Source organism: Tenrec ecaudatus, chromosome 13 (genome assembly GCF_050624435.1).
Source record: "Tenrec ecaudatus isolate mTenEca1 chromosome 13, mTenEca1.hap1, whole genome shotgun sequence".
In the NCBI taxonomy this organism is placed as follows: Eukaryota; Metazoa; Chordata; class Mammalia; order Afrosoricida; family Tenrecidae; genus Tenrec; species Tenrec ecaudatus.
Window position 1 is genome coordinate 126,578,083 of NC_134542.1, and position 16,973 is coordinate 126,595,055.

Below are 16,973 nucleotides of genomic sequence, written 5' to 3' on the forward strand. Positions count from 1 at the left end.
ATGTCTACACAACCACCCCTCCTCCAACATGCTGCTTTCTGTTTTTTAACTGGGCTATCTTTGTGGGTATTAGGTGGTATCTTGTAGTTGTTTTAATTTACATTTCCTGAATGGCTATTGATCGGGAACATTTTCTCATATTTTTATTGGCCACTCGGGTATTAGTATATTTTAAAAGCATGTTCTCTAATTTTTTTCTGACCTGGAAAAACTTCCCTCACCATCTATTTTTTTTTTTTTTGCAGTGAACATCCAAAACGTTTTAATAGCAGGACCGGATCTGGGGTTAGTTTTTGTAGCCTCGGCTGGCACGCCGGCCTCTGGCCCGCTCGAACTTCCAGCCCTTGGAGCAAACATAGGGTTTGGTGTGACTGTGGGGGGTCCCTGGCGCCTTGCCGAAATGCCTGAATACCTCGCGGCCCTTGCGTGGACCAGACAGTAGGACAGTGCCACAGCCCTTGGGAGAGTCCAGGGCCAGCTGGTCAAAGGTGAGAATCTTGCCCCCGGCCTTGAGGATGCGGCTGCGGGCCCGGCTGCTCACTCGCAGGGCACACACCTTCAACTTGGGCACCTCTTGCACCCGCACGTCATCCGTTATGGTCCCCACGACCACAGCGGTCTTGTTTTCTCGGCCAGGAAGCTTCATCTTCCGGATCATCCGAGAGAGCGACAGGGGCGGCCGGTTGGTGCGACTCATGAACAGTCTCTTCAGCACAACCTGGTTGAAGGTGGAGTTGGTCCGTCGGGCCAGAAACCTGTATAGCTTGACCAGGAGGCGCAGGTAGATGTCCTGGCTCTTGGGTTCCTTGCGACGAACCTTTCGGTCCTTGTTGTGGCGGATGTCAACTCCCATGATGGTGCCTCCTGCTCAGCCGGGTCCGGAAAGAAGGGTCACCATCTATTTTTATGGAGAGTTGGGTGGGGTAGAGGATTATTCGTTATTTTCCTTCAACTTTCAGAAAATGCAACTTCATTCTCTCCTCTTCTTCATGGTTTCTGGGCATAATCTCATCTAATAACCCTTATAGGTGACTGCATTTTTTTCTCCAGCAGCTCTTATGATTTTTTCCTTTTTCTCAAAGTTAGATCATATGAGTACTGTATGTCTTGGTGTGTTTTTCTTGGGGTTCAGTCTGGTCGGTGTCCTCTCTGCTTCCTGGATGATTGTCTGGTTCTCTTTCACTAAATTTGGGGAGTTTTCTTCTAGGAATACTCTTGCTATATTTGCTGTTGATTTCTTCATTATGTCTTGCTCTGGTATCCCAATTATTCAAATATTGTTCTTCTTCATTGTGGTGCTCACTGTTCTCAGGTTTTCTTCAACTTCTTTCATCATCTTGTTTGATTGTCTTTCATGTTTGTTGAATTCTGCATGACTATCTTTGAGGTCGCTGATACAATTCTCTACCTCTTCCAGCCTGTTATAAAGGTCTTTTACCATTCTCTTTGCTTCTGCTGCCTTGTCTCTTAACTCTTTGTATGTCCCTGTGGAAAGTTGACTCTATGCTTTCTATTTTTTCATCCTTCTTCTGTATCAATTCCTGCATATCATGAATGACTCCAAGCAGCATTCTGAAGATTTATTCCTGTGGTGGGCCAAATTCTGCTTCTTCCAGATACATCTCTATGTTAAGGTTCTTTTCAAATATTGTGGTTTGTTTCTCTCGCTATCTTATAGCGTCTGCTGATGTGGGTAGTAGATGACGATGTATTTTGGGGGTAGCTGGGGTTGGTCCTTATGTATGGTGTGTGTGGCCGAGTGGCCAGGGATGGCCAGGCCCATATGTGACTCAAACAGCATTGTGGTGTAAGTTGGGGTGGCCTCAAACAGCAGGGTGGACCCCTGTTATGGGTCTATGGCTGTGATTGGCCTGGGTTACACTGGCCGGGGCCACCATCTGCTGGCATTCAGGCTTCACAGGCAGTGCTAGCAGAGGGACAGGACTAGTCACTGTTGAGAGCGCCAGGTGGCACCAGTGGCATGATTCATGTTTGCTGGGCAGGCTGCATCCACGAGCTGCTCAGGTCCTTTGGGCAATACAGGTGGGGAGTGGAGCATGCCACAGTCACAGATCTCTGGCAAATGGAAGAAGGCCACCACCAGCAAGGGTAGCAGGTGGGCCACAGGTGTCAAACAGCATCAGGCAGGCCCTTGACTATGAGTGGCAGCAGGCAGGTCCTTCAGGTTGGCTCTAGATCTTCCAAGACAGATTTGTTTGTTCTTTTGGCAGTCCATGGCACTTTGAATGCTCTTGGCCAGCATCATCAATTCTTCTTTCATCTTCCTTAGGTTATGCCCAAAATGCATATGAGGCTATTGAAAATACCATTGTAAACCATCCTGAGCTGGTTCAACCAGAGGGACACGACGAATAAGGGGAGGCAACTGCGCAAGAATCAGCAGCTGCAGCGCTTCATCCATTGGCTAAAAGAGGCTGAAGAGGAGTCATCGGAGGGTGACTGAAGTCACACTGCTACTCCTAGCTCCCGGGCCAGGACCAGGCAAAGCTGCTTGCAGAAGGACGAGAGACTATGGCCAAACTACAGGCCAAACTGAGGCTTAAAGGAGCAGAGACTGCAACAATATTCTTCCCACTGCCAGCAACCAGACCTGCCTGGGGAGTTGGGATTAGGGAAGCTGCCCTGGAATAAGGCTCTGCCCAGGGCAGAACCCAACGAGTCTTGCCATTGGAGGCAGGCCAGAGGGACAGCTTGGTGCTCTGGTTTTCCCATGGGTCACAATAGAGAGCAGCGGGGCCCCTCTGCTGCTTGTTCTGGTTAGTAATTAAAAGAGAGTGCGGGGTTAAAAAAAAAGAAAATACCATTGTTTGATTCAGGTCTACCTTAGAATGAACACCCTTGTTTTTCAACACTTTCAAGAAGTCTTGTACAACACGGTTGCCCAATGGAAACACATTGATTTCTTGGCTGCTGCTCTCGTGAGAATTTAGTGTGATTCCAAGCAAAATTAAATCCTTGACAACTTCTATCTTTTATATTTTGCATGATGCTATCTAGATCCAATTGTAAGAATTTTGGTCTTCTTCACATTGAATTGCATCTATACCAAAGGCTTCAGTCCTTGATCTGCATCATCAAATACTTCGAGTCCTACTCACTTCCAGGAAGCAAGGTTATGTCATTCTTCATATAACCAGTTTCTCGGATTTTTGGCTAAGCATACAAATTGAATATGTATGGTAAAAGTTTAAAACCATGGCACACACCCTTTCTGACTTAAACGTATTCCTTTTTTCTATTCAAATGATTGACTCTTGGTCCATGGACAGAGTTCTGCATGAGCACAATGAACTCTTCTGGATTTCTCCATCCAATGCTATCCACAATCTATTATGATCCACGTAGTCTAATATAGTAGCATATTCAAAAAAACACAAGTAAACATCTTCTTGTTTGTTTCTGCTGGCAGCCAAGATCCATCTAATATAAACAACGATATTCCTTGTTCCATTTCCTCTGCTGTATAAGACTTGCCTTTCTGATCCCTGGCCATGTACTACTGCAACCAATGTTGAATTATCTTCAGCAAATTTTTCCTTCCATGTTATTAATGTAAGGAGCCCTGGTTGAGTAATGGTTATGAATTGGGTTGTTAACCTCAAGGGTAGCAGTTCAAACCACTAGCTGTTCCAGGGGATAAAAATAGGGCTTTCTACTCTCATAAAGAGTTTCAGTCTTAGTAATTCTCAGGGGGCAGTTCTAATATTATTAACAGTGTTGCTCAAAAATTTCTGCCCCTCGAGTCCACAGATGTAATAATACTGAATACCAGTAGAATGAACTCAGGCATTAAAAGGCAGAGGCTAGCAGACTGGCTTAGAAAACAACCCATAAATTCTGCTGCTTACAGGAGACACATCTCAAGATTACAGACAAAATCTGGCTGAGAATTACAGGCTGGAGAAAAATATATCAAACAAATGGCAATTTTAAAAAGCAGGGGTTACAATCTTAATCTCAGACAAAATTGATCTTAAGTGCAAGCCATAATAAGAGACAATGGGGGTTACTATATAAAGCTCAAGGGAATAGTAGACCAAGAACCAGTGAGCATAATAAATTTATACATGCTTAATGAGAGACCAGAGAAATTCGTAAATCGAACACTCCAAAAGATTAAAAAAGAAACCACAGGTTCAACAATTATAGTAGGCGACTTTAATACACCAATCTCTGAAACAGTCGGACCACAGGGAAAGACATTTAGCAAGGAGGTATAGATCTAAACAGTAGAATTGGACGACTTGACCTGATAGATATTTTCAGAGCTCTCCACCCACATGCAAAAAATCACATTCTTTTCAAGCCCACATACCATATACTCAAAGATAGACCACGTGCTGAGACAAAAGTCAAAACTGTGAACAATTGGAGGATGACTAATTCTCTGTTACAAAAGTAATGGGTATTAGGCCAGGTCAGAGATGAAATCAGGGAGTTTCTAGAAACCAATGAAAATAAAAATACCACCACCTTGGGGACACAGCAAGAGCATTTATCAGAGGAAGTTTGATAACAATACATGCACACATGAAAAAGGACGAGAGAGTTATGGTTTATATGCTGGCACAGAATTTACACCAATGAGAGCAGAGTCAACAGGACAATCCTAAGAGCAAAAGGTAAGACATAATAAAAATCAGTGCTGAGATACAATAGAGGGAAATCAGGAAGGCCATGAAAAAAAAAATGCAGCTAAAAGTTGGTTTTTTGAAAGGACTAAAAGAATTGAGAGACTGCTGGCAAACCTAACCAAAGAAAGGAAGGAACAAATTTCAATAGCAACGATGAGGGATGAAACAGGGGACATTACAATGGACCCAAATGAAATCAAAAGGATAATTACACAGTACTATGAAGGCCTGTACTCTAACGAATTCAACAAATTGGAAGACATGGACAAATACTTGGAAAAACAATCCCACCCTAGACTATCCCAGATGGACTTCAAGAATTTCAACAGACCCATAGCAATAGAAGATATTGACAAAGTTATCAAGGGATTACCAACAAAAATAATCTCCCAGGCCAAGTGGTTTCACAGGACAAGTCTACCCAGCATTCAGGGAAAACTGATACCAATCTTACACAAACTCTTCCAGAACATAGAAAAGATGGAAAACTCCAAAAATCTTTCTGTGAAGCTAGTATAACTCTGATACCTAAATTAGGCAAGCATCCTACAAGAATTGAGAACTACAGACCAGTTTCCCTAATGAACATCAATGCAAACATCCTTAACAAAATATTGTCCAATAGAATACAAAAGCATATAAAACAAATAAGTCATGATGACCATGTGGGATTTATACTAGGGATGCAGGAATGGTTCAACATTCAAAAGACCATTCGTATTATTTACCACATTGACATGAAAAATTATAAGAACCACACGATAACACTGTTAGATGTGCAAAACCATTTGACAACATCCAACACCCATTTCTGTTTAAGATACTCAAGTGGCTAGGAATGGAAGGAAAATTCCTCAATATTATAAAAGCTATATATGAAAGACCAACAGCCAATGTGTTAATCAATGAAGAAAAGACAAAAATAATCCCACTGAAAACGGGGACCAGAAAAGGATGCCCCTTGTCCCCACTCCTATTTGACACTATCTGGGGGTCCTAGCTAACATGAAGCAAAGAAAATACATCAAAGGTATTCGTCTGGGAAAGGAAGAGATGAAACTATTATTATTCACAGATGATATTATTTCATATATTGAAAATCTCCAAAACTCCACAAGTGGACTGTTGGAAGCAATAGAGGAATATGGCAGAGTGGCAGGATACAAGATCAACAAACAGAAGTCTATTGGACTGCTATACACATCAGACAAGATTTAAAAAGAGGTGATTAAAAAGGTAGCACCCTTTATAATAGGCAAGCACAAATTGAAATATCTAGGAATATACCTGTCTTAAAAAAATGTACAAGGGAAACTACAGAACACTATTACAAGAAATCAAGAGAGACCTCAACAAATGGAAGAATCCCATGCTTGTGGATCAGAAGACTCAATATAGTAAAGATGTCAGTTCTGCCAAAGGCAGTATATAAGTTTAATGCTATCCCAATACAAATTTAACCATCCTTCTTCAAAGAATTGGAAAAACTGATTACCAATTTCATATGGAGAGGGAAGAAGCCCAGAATTAGCAGAGAACTCCCCAAGAAGGACAAAGTGGGAGGGCTTGCTTTAGCTGACTTTAGCAACCATTTTAAAATCTCAGTGGTTGACGACAAATATTCAGATCTAAGGGAAAGAGCTGAACATACAGAAATAAAATTTGCATCCACACAATATTTTTATAAGGGCCCAAAAATATCAAATGGAAAGTGGATGCCCTCTTCAATAAGTGGTGCTGGGGAAAAAATTGGATATCTACCTGCAGAAAAATGAAGCGAGACCCTTACCTCATGCCATGCACAAGAACAAACTCAAAGAGAATCACAGACCTTTGGGTAAAACCCCAAACTATTAGGGCCATTAATGAGGGAATTTGGACCAACTTGAGAACTTTGGCACAGGGAATGCATAGGTTATCAGAAATAGGGAAGGATACAAACACAGAGGAGTCACAAATTGACAAGTGGGATATACTAAAGATAGAATACCTGTGTGCATTGGAAGAATTCATCAAGAGAGCAATAAGAGAGCCCATGGACTGGGAAAACATCTTTAGCAATGACACATCAGACAAAAGCCTTAGTACTAAAAAATCTATAATATTTTGCTAGCTTATAAATGGAAAAAAAACTAATTGTCCACTGAGGAGGTGGGCAATGGACCCGAACAGAAGTTTCACATGTGCAAAACTCCAAATGGCCAATAAACATATGAGAAATGTTCCCGATCATTAGCCCTAAGAGAAATGCAAATTAAAACAACTATGAGATACCACCTAACACTCCCAAAGATAGCCCAATTAAAAAAATCAGAAAGTAACAAGTGTTTGATGGGCTATTGTTAGACAGGAACCCCGGTACACTGCTGGAGGACCGGTAGGTACATACAGCCATTATGGAAATAGATTTGGCAATATCTAAAACAGATAGAAATCAAACTACCATATGGCCCAACAACTCCCCCTACTGGACATATACACAGAAGAGGCAAGAAACAAACCACAGCCAGACATCTGTGCTCCAATGTTCATCACATCACAGTTCACAATTGCAAGGAGTTGGAAACAACCCAAATTTCCATCAACAGATGCATGGATAAAAAATTTGTGGTACATACATACAATGGAGTCCTACGCATCCTAAAAAAGCAGTAATGAATGCGTGAAGCATAGTTGCATGAGAAGAACTGGAGGGAATTATGCTAAGTGAAAGTAAGTCAAGCACAAAAGAATAAGTACAACATGAGTCCACTGTGGTAAGCTTCAAAAATTGGGTATATGGGATAAGCTACTATGTACATACATTACTGGGGTGAGGTCCAAGTACTATGGCAGGGGCCAAACCCAATCCAGGAATATATATGGTGGCCAACTAAATAGGAGGGAGAAAGAAAGAGAGAGAAAAAAAGACATGGGCAGGGGCAGGGCACTAACCCGCTCAAGGGGAGGGTATTTTTTAAATCTCCACAGGAGAGGGAGAGGGAGATCAGGCTTCAATCCGGTGCACCAGAATGTGAATACAATATACCGGCATACATAAGAGTAATGCAAATTAAAACAACAATGAGGTACCGCCTGACACCCTCAAAGGTAGCCCAATTCAAAAAATCAGAAAGCAACAAGTGTTGGAGGGACTGTGGGGAGACAGGAACTCTCATCCACTGCTGGTGGGACTGTAAGTACGTACAGCCACTATGGAAATCAATCTGGCGATACCTAAAACAGATGGAAATAGAGTTACCATATGACCCAGCAATCCACCTACTGGGCATATACCCAGAAGAGGCAAGAAACAAACCGAGACCAGACATCTGTGCTCCAATGTTCATTGTGGCACAGTTCACAATTGCAAGGAGTTGGAAGCAACCCAAATTTCCATCAACTGACGAGTGGATTAAAAAACTGTGGTATATACATACAATGGAGTACTACGCATCACTAAAAAGCAGTGATGAACGTATGAGGCACATAGCGGCATGGGAAGAACTGGAGGAAATCATGCTAAGCTAGGTAAGTCATGTACAAAAGGACAAGTACAACATGAGTCCGCTGAGGTAAGAATTAAAAATTTTTTTTAAAAGCAAAAGTGGCATAGGGGAAAAAGCTACTGTATACAAACATTTTAGGGATGAAGACTGTGTAGTATGGCAGAGACCAGACCAAAACCAGGGATGCACATTGTAGACAGGGTGGAGGAGGGGAGGAAAGGAAAACAAAAGGATGAATATAAGGAAGAAAAGGGGAGTGGGGGCATGGGGCACGAATCCACCCAAGGGGAGGGTATTGTTTATATCTCCACAGGGAAAGTGGGACCAGACTTCAACCCAGTGCCGCAAGGTGTGAATGCAATATCCCGGCGTGGAGTAGGGAACCAGTGGAGAGGTCTGGGAGGCTGGCCCCAGCACCATAAATTAAGTGGATTCCTGCCTCTCCCCAAAAAAGAATTTGTTCCAAAGGACGACATTGACTCTGCAGCTCCGGGAGATGGACATATCTGATCAGAGCACACGGGAGCAGATGAAGGGGCAGGAGGAGAGAGTGGAACACAGCCTGGCCCACCAGGTCGTGAGGATGATGTTCCTGAGTAGAGCAGCCAGTCCACAGAGAGAACAACATGGCTGGCCCCACTATGAGAAATGATGCCCCTCAGTGACTAAGGGCGATACAGGGGACAGCACTGGAGACACAGTGTGGGAATTGCACCTAACCTGATCCCACCACACCGAGGCAAAGCACTGGGGGAGTGCAGCAGAATAGCAAGGGAATGGAGTGGCAAGGTCCCCAGGGAATGCTGAAAGTGGACTTTGGGGCCAGGGCGTGATGCCCCAACAGACTGGACTGGAAAACGCTCCTAAGGGACAGCAAACGATCCCTGAACTAACTACAAGCTTTTCTTTTGTGAAGTGTTTTGTTTTGTTCTTTGTCAGTGGTTTGTTGTTGTTGTTTTGTTGTCTGGTTGTATACTGTTGCTTTGTTTTCCTCTGTCTTGTTTTCGTGCATGTTAGTGTCTCCACAGGTCTGTCTGAATAGGACAGGCTGGATGAACTATCTGGAGGAAAAACAATGGGACCGACAGTTGCGGGGGGACTTGGGGTGGGGGGGTAGGGGGGTAAGGAAGTGGTGTTAACAAACACAGGGACAAGGGAACAACATGGGACCCAAAATGGTAGAGAGGGGGGAGTGGCAGGCCTGATGGGGAATGATCAAGGGTAAGGTTGCATAGAGAAGAGGTATAGCTGTAACCCAGGTGGGGACGGAGCATGGTAGTAGGGCAGGAGGAAAGTCAAGGGAGATGGAGGAAAGGGCTAGGAGTCAAAGGCATTTATGGAGGTCTAGACAAAGACATGTACATGCAAATATATATAGGAGGATGGGGAAATAGATCTATGTGTCTATATTTATAGGTTGAGTATTAAGGTGGCGGAAGGACCTTGGGCCTCTACTCAAACACTCCCTCAATGCATGAATACTTTCTTTTATTAAATTGGAACTCTATGATGCTCACTCTCCCGACACAATGGCTGAAGCCAAAGTGGGTGAACAAGTAAATGTGGTGAAGAAAGCTGATGGTGCCTGGCTATCAAAAGAGATAGTGACTGGGGTCTTGGGGGCTTGAAGATAGACAAGCGGCCATCTAGCTCAGAAGCAATAAAGCCCACATGGAAGAAGCACACCAGCCGGTGCGATCACGAGGTGCCAAAGGGACCAGGTGCAAGGCATCATGCAAAAAAAAATATGTATATGTATATATATATGTGTGTGTGTGTGTGTATCATATTGAATGAAGGGGGAAGTGCAGAGTGGAGACCCAAGGTCCAAGTGTCGGCCACTGGAGATCCCCTCATAGAGGGGTTTAGGAGAGAAGATGGGTCAGTCAGGGTGTGAGGTAGTACCCATGGAGAACACAGCTTTCCCCCAGATCCTGGATGCTTCCTCTCCCCATCTGCCATGATCCGAATTCTACCTTGCAGGGCTGGATAGGGCAGAGGTTGTACACTAGTACATATGGGGGCTGGAGGCACAGGGAATCCAGGGGTGTGAGGGGCGGTGCTGGGAGAGTGGAGGGTCAGTGGGTTGGAGAGGGGGAACTGATTACAAGGATCCACATGTGACCTCCTCCCTGGGAGATGGATGGCAGAGAAGGTGGGGAGGGGAGACTCTGGATAGGGCAAGATATGACAAAATAACAATGTATAAATTACCAAGGGCACATGGGGGAAGGGGGAGCGGGGAGGGAGGGAGGGAGGGGGAAAAAAAGAGGATCTGGTGCAGGGGGGCTTAGGTGGAGAGCAAATGCTTTGAGAATGCTTGGGGCAGGGAATATGCAGATGTGCTTTATACAATTGATGTATGTATATGTATGGATTGTGATAAGAGTTGTATGAGCCTCTAATAAAATGTAAAAAAAGAAAAAATATATACCGGCATGTACCAGGAAACCAATAGAGAGGTTTCTGGGGCTGGCCCCAATTTAAACTATGTGGACCCTCCCCTCCTGCCCCAGAAGAATGCACTTCAGAAGACAGCACTGAAGCTACAGCTTGAGGAGAGGGACACATGTGATCCAAGAACACAGAAGCAAACGGAGAAGGAGAGTGAGTGGAGCGCAACCTGGTCCATCAAGCCCAGAGGATGATATTACTGCTCAGAGCAGACAATGCACAGAGAGGATGACAGGGCCAGCCCCACCATGAGACACCATGTCCCTCACTGAACCATCGCCCTAGAGGGGACAACACTGGAGACACAGTGTGGGCATTGTGCCCGATCTGATCCCATCACACTGGGCTGAAACACCAAGGATATGCAGCAGAGCAGCAAGGGGCACAGAGCAATGAAGTCTTCAGGGAATACCAATATAGACTTTGGGGACAGAGTGTGGCACTCCATCAGACTCGACTGGAAAATATTCCTAAAGGTAAAAAAAAAAAAACCAGACCTGGAACAATTTATAGGTTTTTCCTTTGTTGTCATTGGCTTTCTTTTCTGCTGTTACTTTGTTTTTGTTTTCCTTTGCTGGTTTTGTTTTCCTTTGTTGTTTTGCTTGGCTTTGTCGGATTTTTGCACTTATTAATGTCTCTTCAAGTCTATGTAGATAAGATAGGTGGGATAAACAATTCAGAGAAGAAAACAATGGGACCTATGGTTCCAGGAGACACAGGAGAAGGGGAGGTGGGAGAAAGGCAGGGAGTGTGTATCAATCAACCCAGAGATAAGGGAACAACAAGTAAACTAAAATCAGTAGAAAGAAAGGCATAGGTATGAGCCCCAATAAATTGTTAAAATAAAAAAAATAAAAAAATAATAATAATAAATTTTTAAAAAAAAAGAAAGAAAAGAAAATGATTAGGGTAAAGAATGTACAGATGTGCTTTATACAATTGATGTATGTATATGTATGGACTGTGATAAGAGTTGTATGAGCCCCTAATAAAACGTTTTAAAAAAAGAAAAAAAAAGAAAGGCATAGGAGGCTTAATGGGACTTAATCAAGACCAATGTAACAACAAGAAATTACTGAACCCAAATGAAGGCAGAACATGATGGTGGGACAAGAGGAAAGCAAAAGGAAATACAGGAAAGAGCTAGGAGGCGAAGGACAAGTATAGAGGTCTAAATACAGGCATGTGCATATGTAAATGTATTTACACACAATGATAGGGGAAAAGATCTATGTGCTTATTTTTATATGTTAACTACTAAGGCAGCAGAGGGACATTGGGCCTTGAGTCAAGTACTCCCTCAATACAAGAACACTTTGTTCTAATAATCTGGCATTCTGTGATGCTCACCTTCCTGACAGGATGGCTGAAGACAAAATGGGTGCATAAAAGCAAATGTGGTGAAGAAAGTTGATGGTGCCCGGCTATCAAAAGATTTAGCATCTGGGGTCTTAAAGGACTGAAGATAAACAAGTGGCCATCTAGCTGAGAAGCAGCAAAGCCCACGTGGAAGAAGCACACCAGCCTGTGTGATCATACGGTGTCGATGGGATCAGGTATCAGGCATCTAAGACCCAGAACACAATAATACCAATGTGAATGGGGAGGGACGGGGTGTGGAGTGGAGACCCAAAGCCAATCTGTAGGCATTTGGACCTTCCCTTACAGAAGGGTCACAAGGAAGAAATGATCCAGTCAGGATGCAGTATAGCACCGATGAAATATACAACTTTCCTCTAGTTCTTTAATGCTTCCTCTCCCCACACGATCATGACCTAAATTCTACCTTACAAATCTGACTAGACCAGAACATGCACACTGCTGCAAATAAGAGCCCGCAACACAGGGAATCCAGGACAGATAAACCCCTTAGAACCAATCATGAGAATAGAGATGCCAGGAGGATAAGGGGAAGGGGAAGGGGCAGGGGGAGGTAGAATCGATCACCAGGGTGGACATATAACCACCTCCCAGGGGGATGAGTAACAGAAAAGTGGGTGGAGGAAGACAGACAACAATGTAAGATATGAAAATAATAATCTATAATCTATCAAGGGCTCATGAGGGAGGGAGGAAAGGAAGGAAATAATGTGGAGCTGATATCAAGCACTCAAGTAGAGAGACAGTGCTTTGAAAATGATGATGGCAACATATGTACAAATGTGCTTGACACAATAGATGAATGTATGGATTGTGATAAGAGGTGTAATAACCCCCAATTAAAAATAGTATTAAAAAAAAACAAGAACAATAATTTCTGCCTCCTTTTGAGTCACTTTTCTTTAGAATTGGTGCAAACATAGAACGCTTCCAATTGGTTGCCCAGGCAGCTGTCTTCTGAATTTAATGGCATCAATGGGTGAGTGTTTCTTGTGCTTCAAAAGCTTATTCAAGCATTTTGATTGGCATTCTGCAATTCCTTGAGGCTTTGTTTTTGTTTTTTTTGCTAATGCCTTCTGTGAAGCTTAGCCTCTGCCTTCAGTAGCATTAGCTCTTGATCATATGCTGCTCCTTGAGATGATTGCATGTTGACTAGTTCTTCTTGACACAGTGACTTTGTATATCTTTTCATTTTATTTTGATTATCACATACTTTGCTCATGTTGTTGCTGTTGCTGTTTTTAGGTGCCACCCAGTCAGCTCTGACCCATATCAACACTGTGCAAAACAGAAGGAAACACTGCACAGTCCAGCACCATCCTCACAATTGTTCCTAGGCCCAAGCCCATTGATGCAGCCACTGTGTCCATCCATCTCATTGACGGCTTTCCTCTTTTTCACTGTCCCTCCACTTCACCAAATGTAATGTCCTTTTCCAGGGTCTGGTCTCTCCTGATAATATGTCCAAAACATGTAAGACGAAGTCTTGCCATCCTCACCTCTCAGAAGCACCCTGTCCTTACTTTTGCTAAAACACATCAGTGTGTCCTTTTAGAAGTCCATGGTACTCTCAATATCCTTCCCCAGTACTACAATGGAGCCCTGGTGGTGTTGTGGTTACACATTGGTCTGTGATCCTCGTGGTTAGCAGTTCAAAACCACCACCAGCTCCTCGGGAGAAGGACTGGGCTTTCTACCCCTGTAAACAGTTACAGGGGGAACTTGGAAACTAGCGACCCCCGTCGCTATGAGTCAGCATTGACTCTCTGGCAATGAGTTTGGTTTGGTTTCCCTCCTCCCTGGATCAAGGTGTTCTGTGCCCCTTAAGAGGCTCTAGTACTAAAAGGGGAGCAATTTCAGAAAGGCTGATGAAGCCCCAACCCTCACCTCTGCCTTTCAGATTGTAATATGAAGAAAAGTGTATTAAATAATGCTAGTTGGTCATGTTGAGCTTTTAGTCTGCTGCCTCTTTTCCTTCCAGATTCCCAAGCCTTCCAACGCTCCTAGCAACCCACCAAGGTATCTGATAGCCCAGACTTTCCAATTCCCAGGTACTCCAAAACCCAGGTCCCAGAATCCCCTCGCCCTTCATGTCCCCAAATTCTGGATTCCATAGACCCTAGAGAGTATCACCCTCTCATAAAAGCCAGATCTCTCGGACTCTGATACCCTCCCACTCTCCCAGGCAATCCAAGTCTCCAAATTCTTTAAACCCTCAGAGACCCTCAGATCCACATACCCCAGAATCCCCGATCTTCCAGGCTCTCCAAATCTCCAACATCCCTGAATTTCAATGCTTATAATGTCTCAGACTCCTCAAAGCCTCCTAGCCCCTCAGACATTCAGACCTCTAGACTCTTTGGAGCTTCACAAAGTGCCCACATCATTTTTAGGCCATTTTAGATTCATTCGATTCAAGATCTCTTTAGAATCATCATATTCTCAAGAGCCCACAAATATAAGACCCATAGACCTTTAGATCCCTTTAGATGGTCGTTCTTCAAATCTTTCCTAGATTCCCCCCAGATTCCCCACACCAAGACCCATCTCCTTACTGTGTCTACTTTGTGACAGATGTTTTCTGGGGGAGCTTTAGGCTGGGGGCAGTGGATGTTAAAAACCCTCTGACTTGGAGCAGGAGGCCCTTACCTCCACTTGGTGTAGACCATGACAACCAGGCTCACAAATGCCATGACTGCGGGGGATTCCTATTTCGCACAGGTAAGCAAAGGCTCAGAGAAAGGAAGAAAACTCATTCATGTTCCCTGGAACATGAGTAGATGTGCAGGCGCATTCCATGTCTGATGCATAGTAAACACCCAACCAATGCGTTCCACTAGGGTCATGACCACTATTCTTTAGCGAAATCACCCTTGTTCCAGCTCTAGCCCACGCTGACCTATCCAGGGCTGGTGTGGGACCTTCTTCTATCTTCCTGGGGCTTAACCATTCAAATGCCTCCAAATTTAGCAGCATCTGTAAGTTTAACTAGTAAGCTGTTTATCTTCCTGGCTGGACAATTAATAAAGGTGTCAGGCAGAACACAGCCCTACATAGCTCCCTGCAGTACCCTGAAAATGGCTCTCCTTCTGCAGCACGGGTTGACCATTTATCAGAGGCACGGGGAGGGGCATGCTTGTGAGGACCAGAGAGTTGAGGGGCACAGGGAGAGAGAAAGAAAGAGGCAACACTGGGAGTTCAGAGGAGTATTCGGTGAATTCAGAGCATTCCCTGTGTAGACATCTTGCCTGTATCCCGCTGTTTGGTCACTAGTCCCCAAATCCCCAGCCTGTGCGCACCCTGTGCCATGAGCTGGATTGAACCTGCCCTCTAGGGGTTTAACCTCTCACACAACAGTCCGAGTTCAATAAGCATATCACACAGAATAGTATTTCATCAGCGTTTGGAGAAGCTGAAGGACAGGTGCAGTGTGCAAGTACAAGTTACCATTTCCAATATTATAATTGATCAGGCAATTCATGCTGAAGTCAGGACCAGCCAGGTGTGCGATGAGTCAGAACTGGCTTGATGGCTGGCCGTGGGTTTGAATTTTTTGGTTTCCACATTGAGCTCTCAACTGCCAAAGATTGACACCAAAAAGGATGGCAGTTTTAATCAACCACCCAGGGAAAAGGATGTACTTCTATTAAGATCTACAGTATTGAAAACCCCATGGGACAGTCCTCCTCTGTCATACAGGGTCACTATAAGTCAGAACTGACTCGATTGAAATCTCTCTGTTTTTTTTAAATCGTTTTATTAGGGGCTCATACAACTCTTGTCACAATCCATACATACATCAATTGGGTAAAGCACATTTGTACATGCATCGCCCTCATCATTCTCAAAACATTTGCTGACCACTTAAGCCCCTGGCATCAGCTCATTTTTCCCCTCCCTCCCTGTTCCCCCTCCCTCATGTACCCGTGATAATTTATAATTATTTTGTCATATCTTGCCCTGTCCAATATCTCCCTTCACCCGCTTTTCTCTTGTCATCCCCCCAGGGAGGAGGTCACATGTAGATCCTTGTAATCGGTTCCCCCTTTCCAACCCACCCTCCCGCTACGTTCCCAATATCACCACTCACACCAGTGGTCCTGAAGGGATCATCCTGGATTCCCTGTGTTTCTGGTTCCTATCTGTACTAGTGTACATCCTCTGGTCTAGCCAGACTTGCAAGGTAGAATTGGGATCATGATAGTGTGAAAGGAGGAAGAATTTAGGAACTAGAGGAAAATCTGACTCATCTCCACGAGACCCTTCTACAAGGGGATCTCCAGTGGCCTACAAATGGGCTTTGGGTCTCTACTCCATACTGCCCCCCTCATTCACTATGGTAAGATTTTTTGTTCTGATGATGCCTGATACCTGATCCCTTCGACACCTCGTGATTGCACAGGCTGGTGTGCTTCTTCCATGTAGGCTTTGTTGCTTTTGAGATAGATGGCTGCTTGTGTACCTTCAAGCCTTTAAAGCCCCAGATGCTATATCTTTTGCTAGGCGGGCACCATCAGCTTTCTTCACTACATTTGCTTATTCACCCGGTTGTGTTGGGAAGGTGAGCATCATAGAATGCCAATTTAATAGAAAAAAGTATTCTTGCATTGAGGGAGTATTTGAGTGGAGGCCCAATGTCCTGTTGCCTTAATACTAAACCTATAAATATATGCACATAGATCTATTTCCCCATCCTCATATATAAATATATTTGCCATATGTGCATGCCTGTATTTAGACCTCTATAAATGCCCTTTGCCTCCCAGCTCTTTCCTCTATTTCCCTTGACTTTCCTCCTGTCCCACTATCATGCTCAGTCCCCACCAGGGTTTCAGCAATTCCTTTTTGTTACATTACCCTTGATCAAGCCCTACCAGGCCTCCCACACCCTCCTCACCACCAATTTGGATCACTTTTTGTTCCCTTGTCCCTGGGTTTGTTAACACCACTTCCTTTCCCCCTACCTCCCCCTCTCACATGTCCCCCCGTAACTGTC

At 44.1% G+C, this 16,973-nt stretch overlaps 1 protein-coding gene across 1 annotated transcript; it reads right to left on the reverse strand.

Annotated features, from left to right (window-relative positions):
- Positions 1-271: 271 nt before the first annotated feature.
- Positions 272-881, reverse strand: LOC142424341 (large ribosomal subunit protein eL18-like). Its single transcript, XM_075529491.1, has one exon. The coding sequence runs from the start codon at positions 851-853 to the stop codon at positions 287-289; it is 567 nt and encodes a 188-aa protein (XP_075385606.1). The 5' UTR covers positions 854-881; the 3' UTR covers positions 272-286.
- Between the last annotated feature and the right edge of the window lie 16,092 nt (positions 882-16,973).

Bases quoted from the DNA above. Each gene is read 5' to 3' on its own strand.
- LOC142424341 (XM_075529491.1), bottom strand. From the start codon at position 853: ATGGGAGTTGACATCCGCCACAACAAGGACCGAAAGGTTCGTCGCAAG.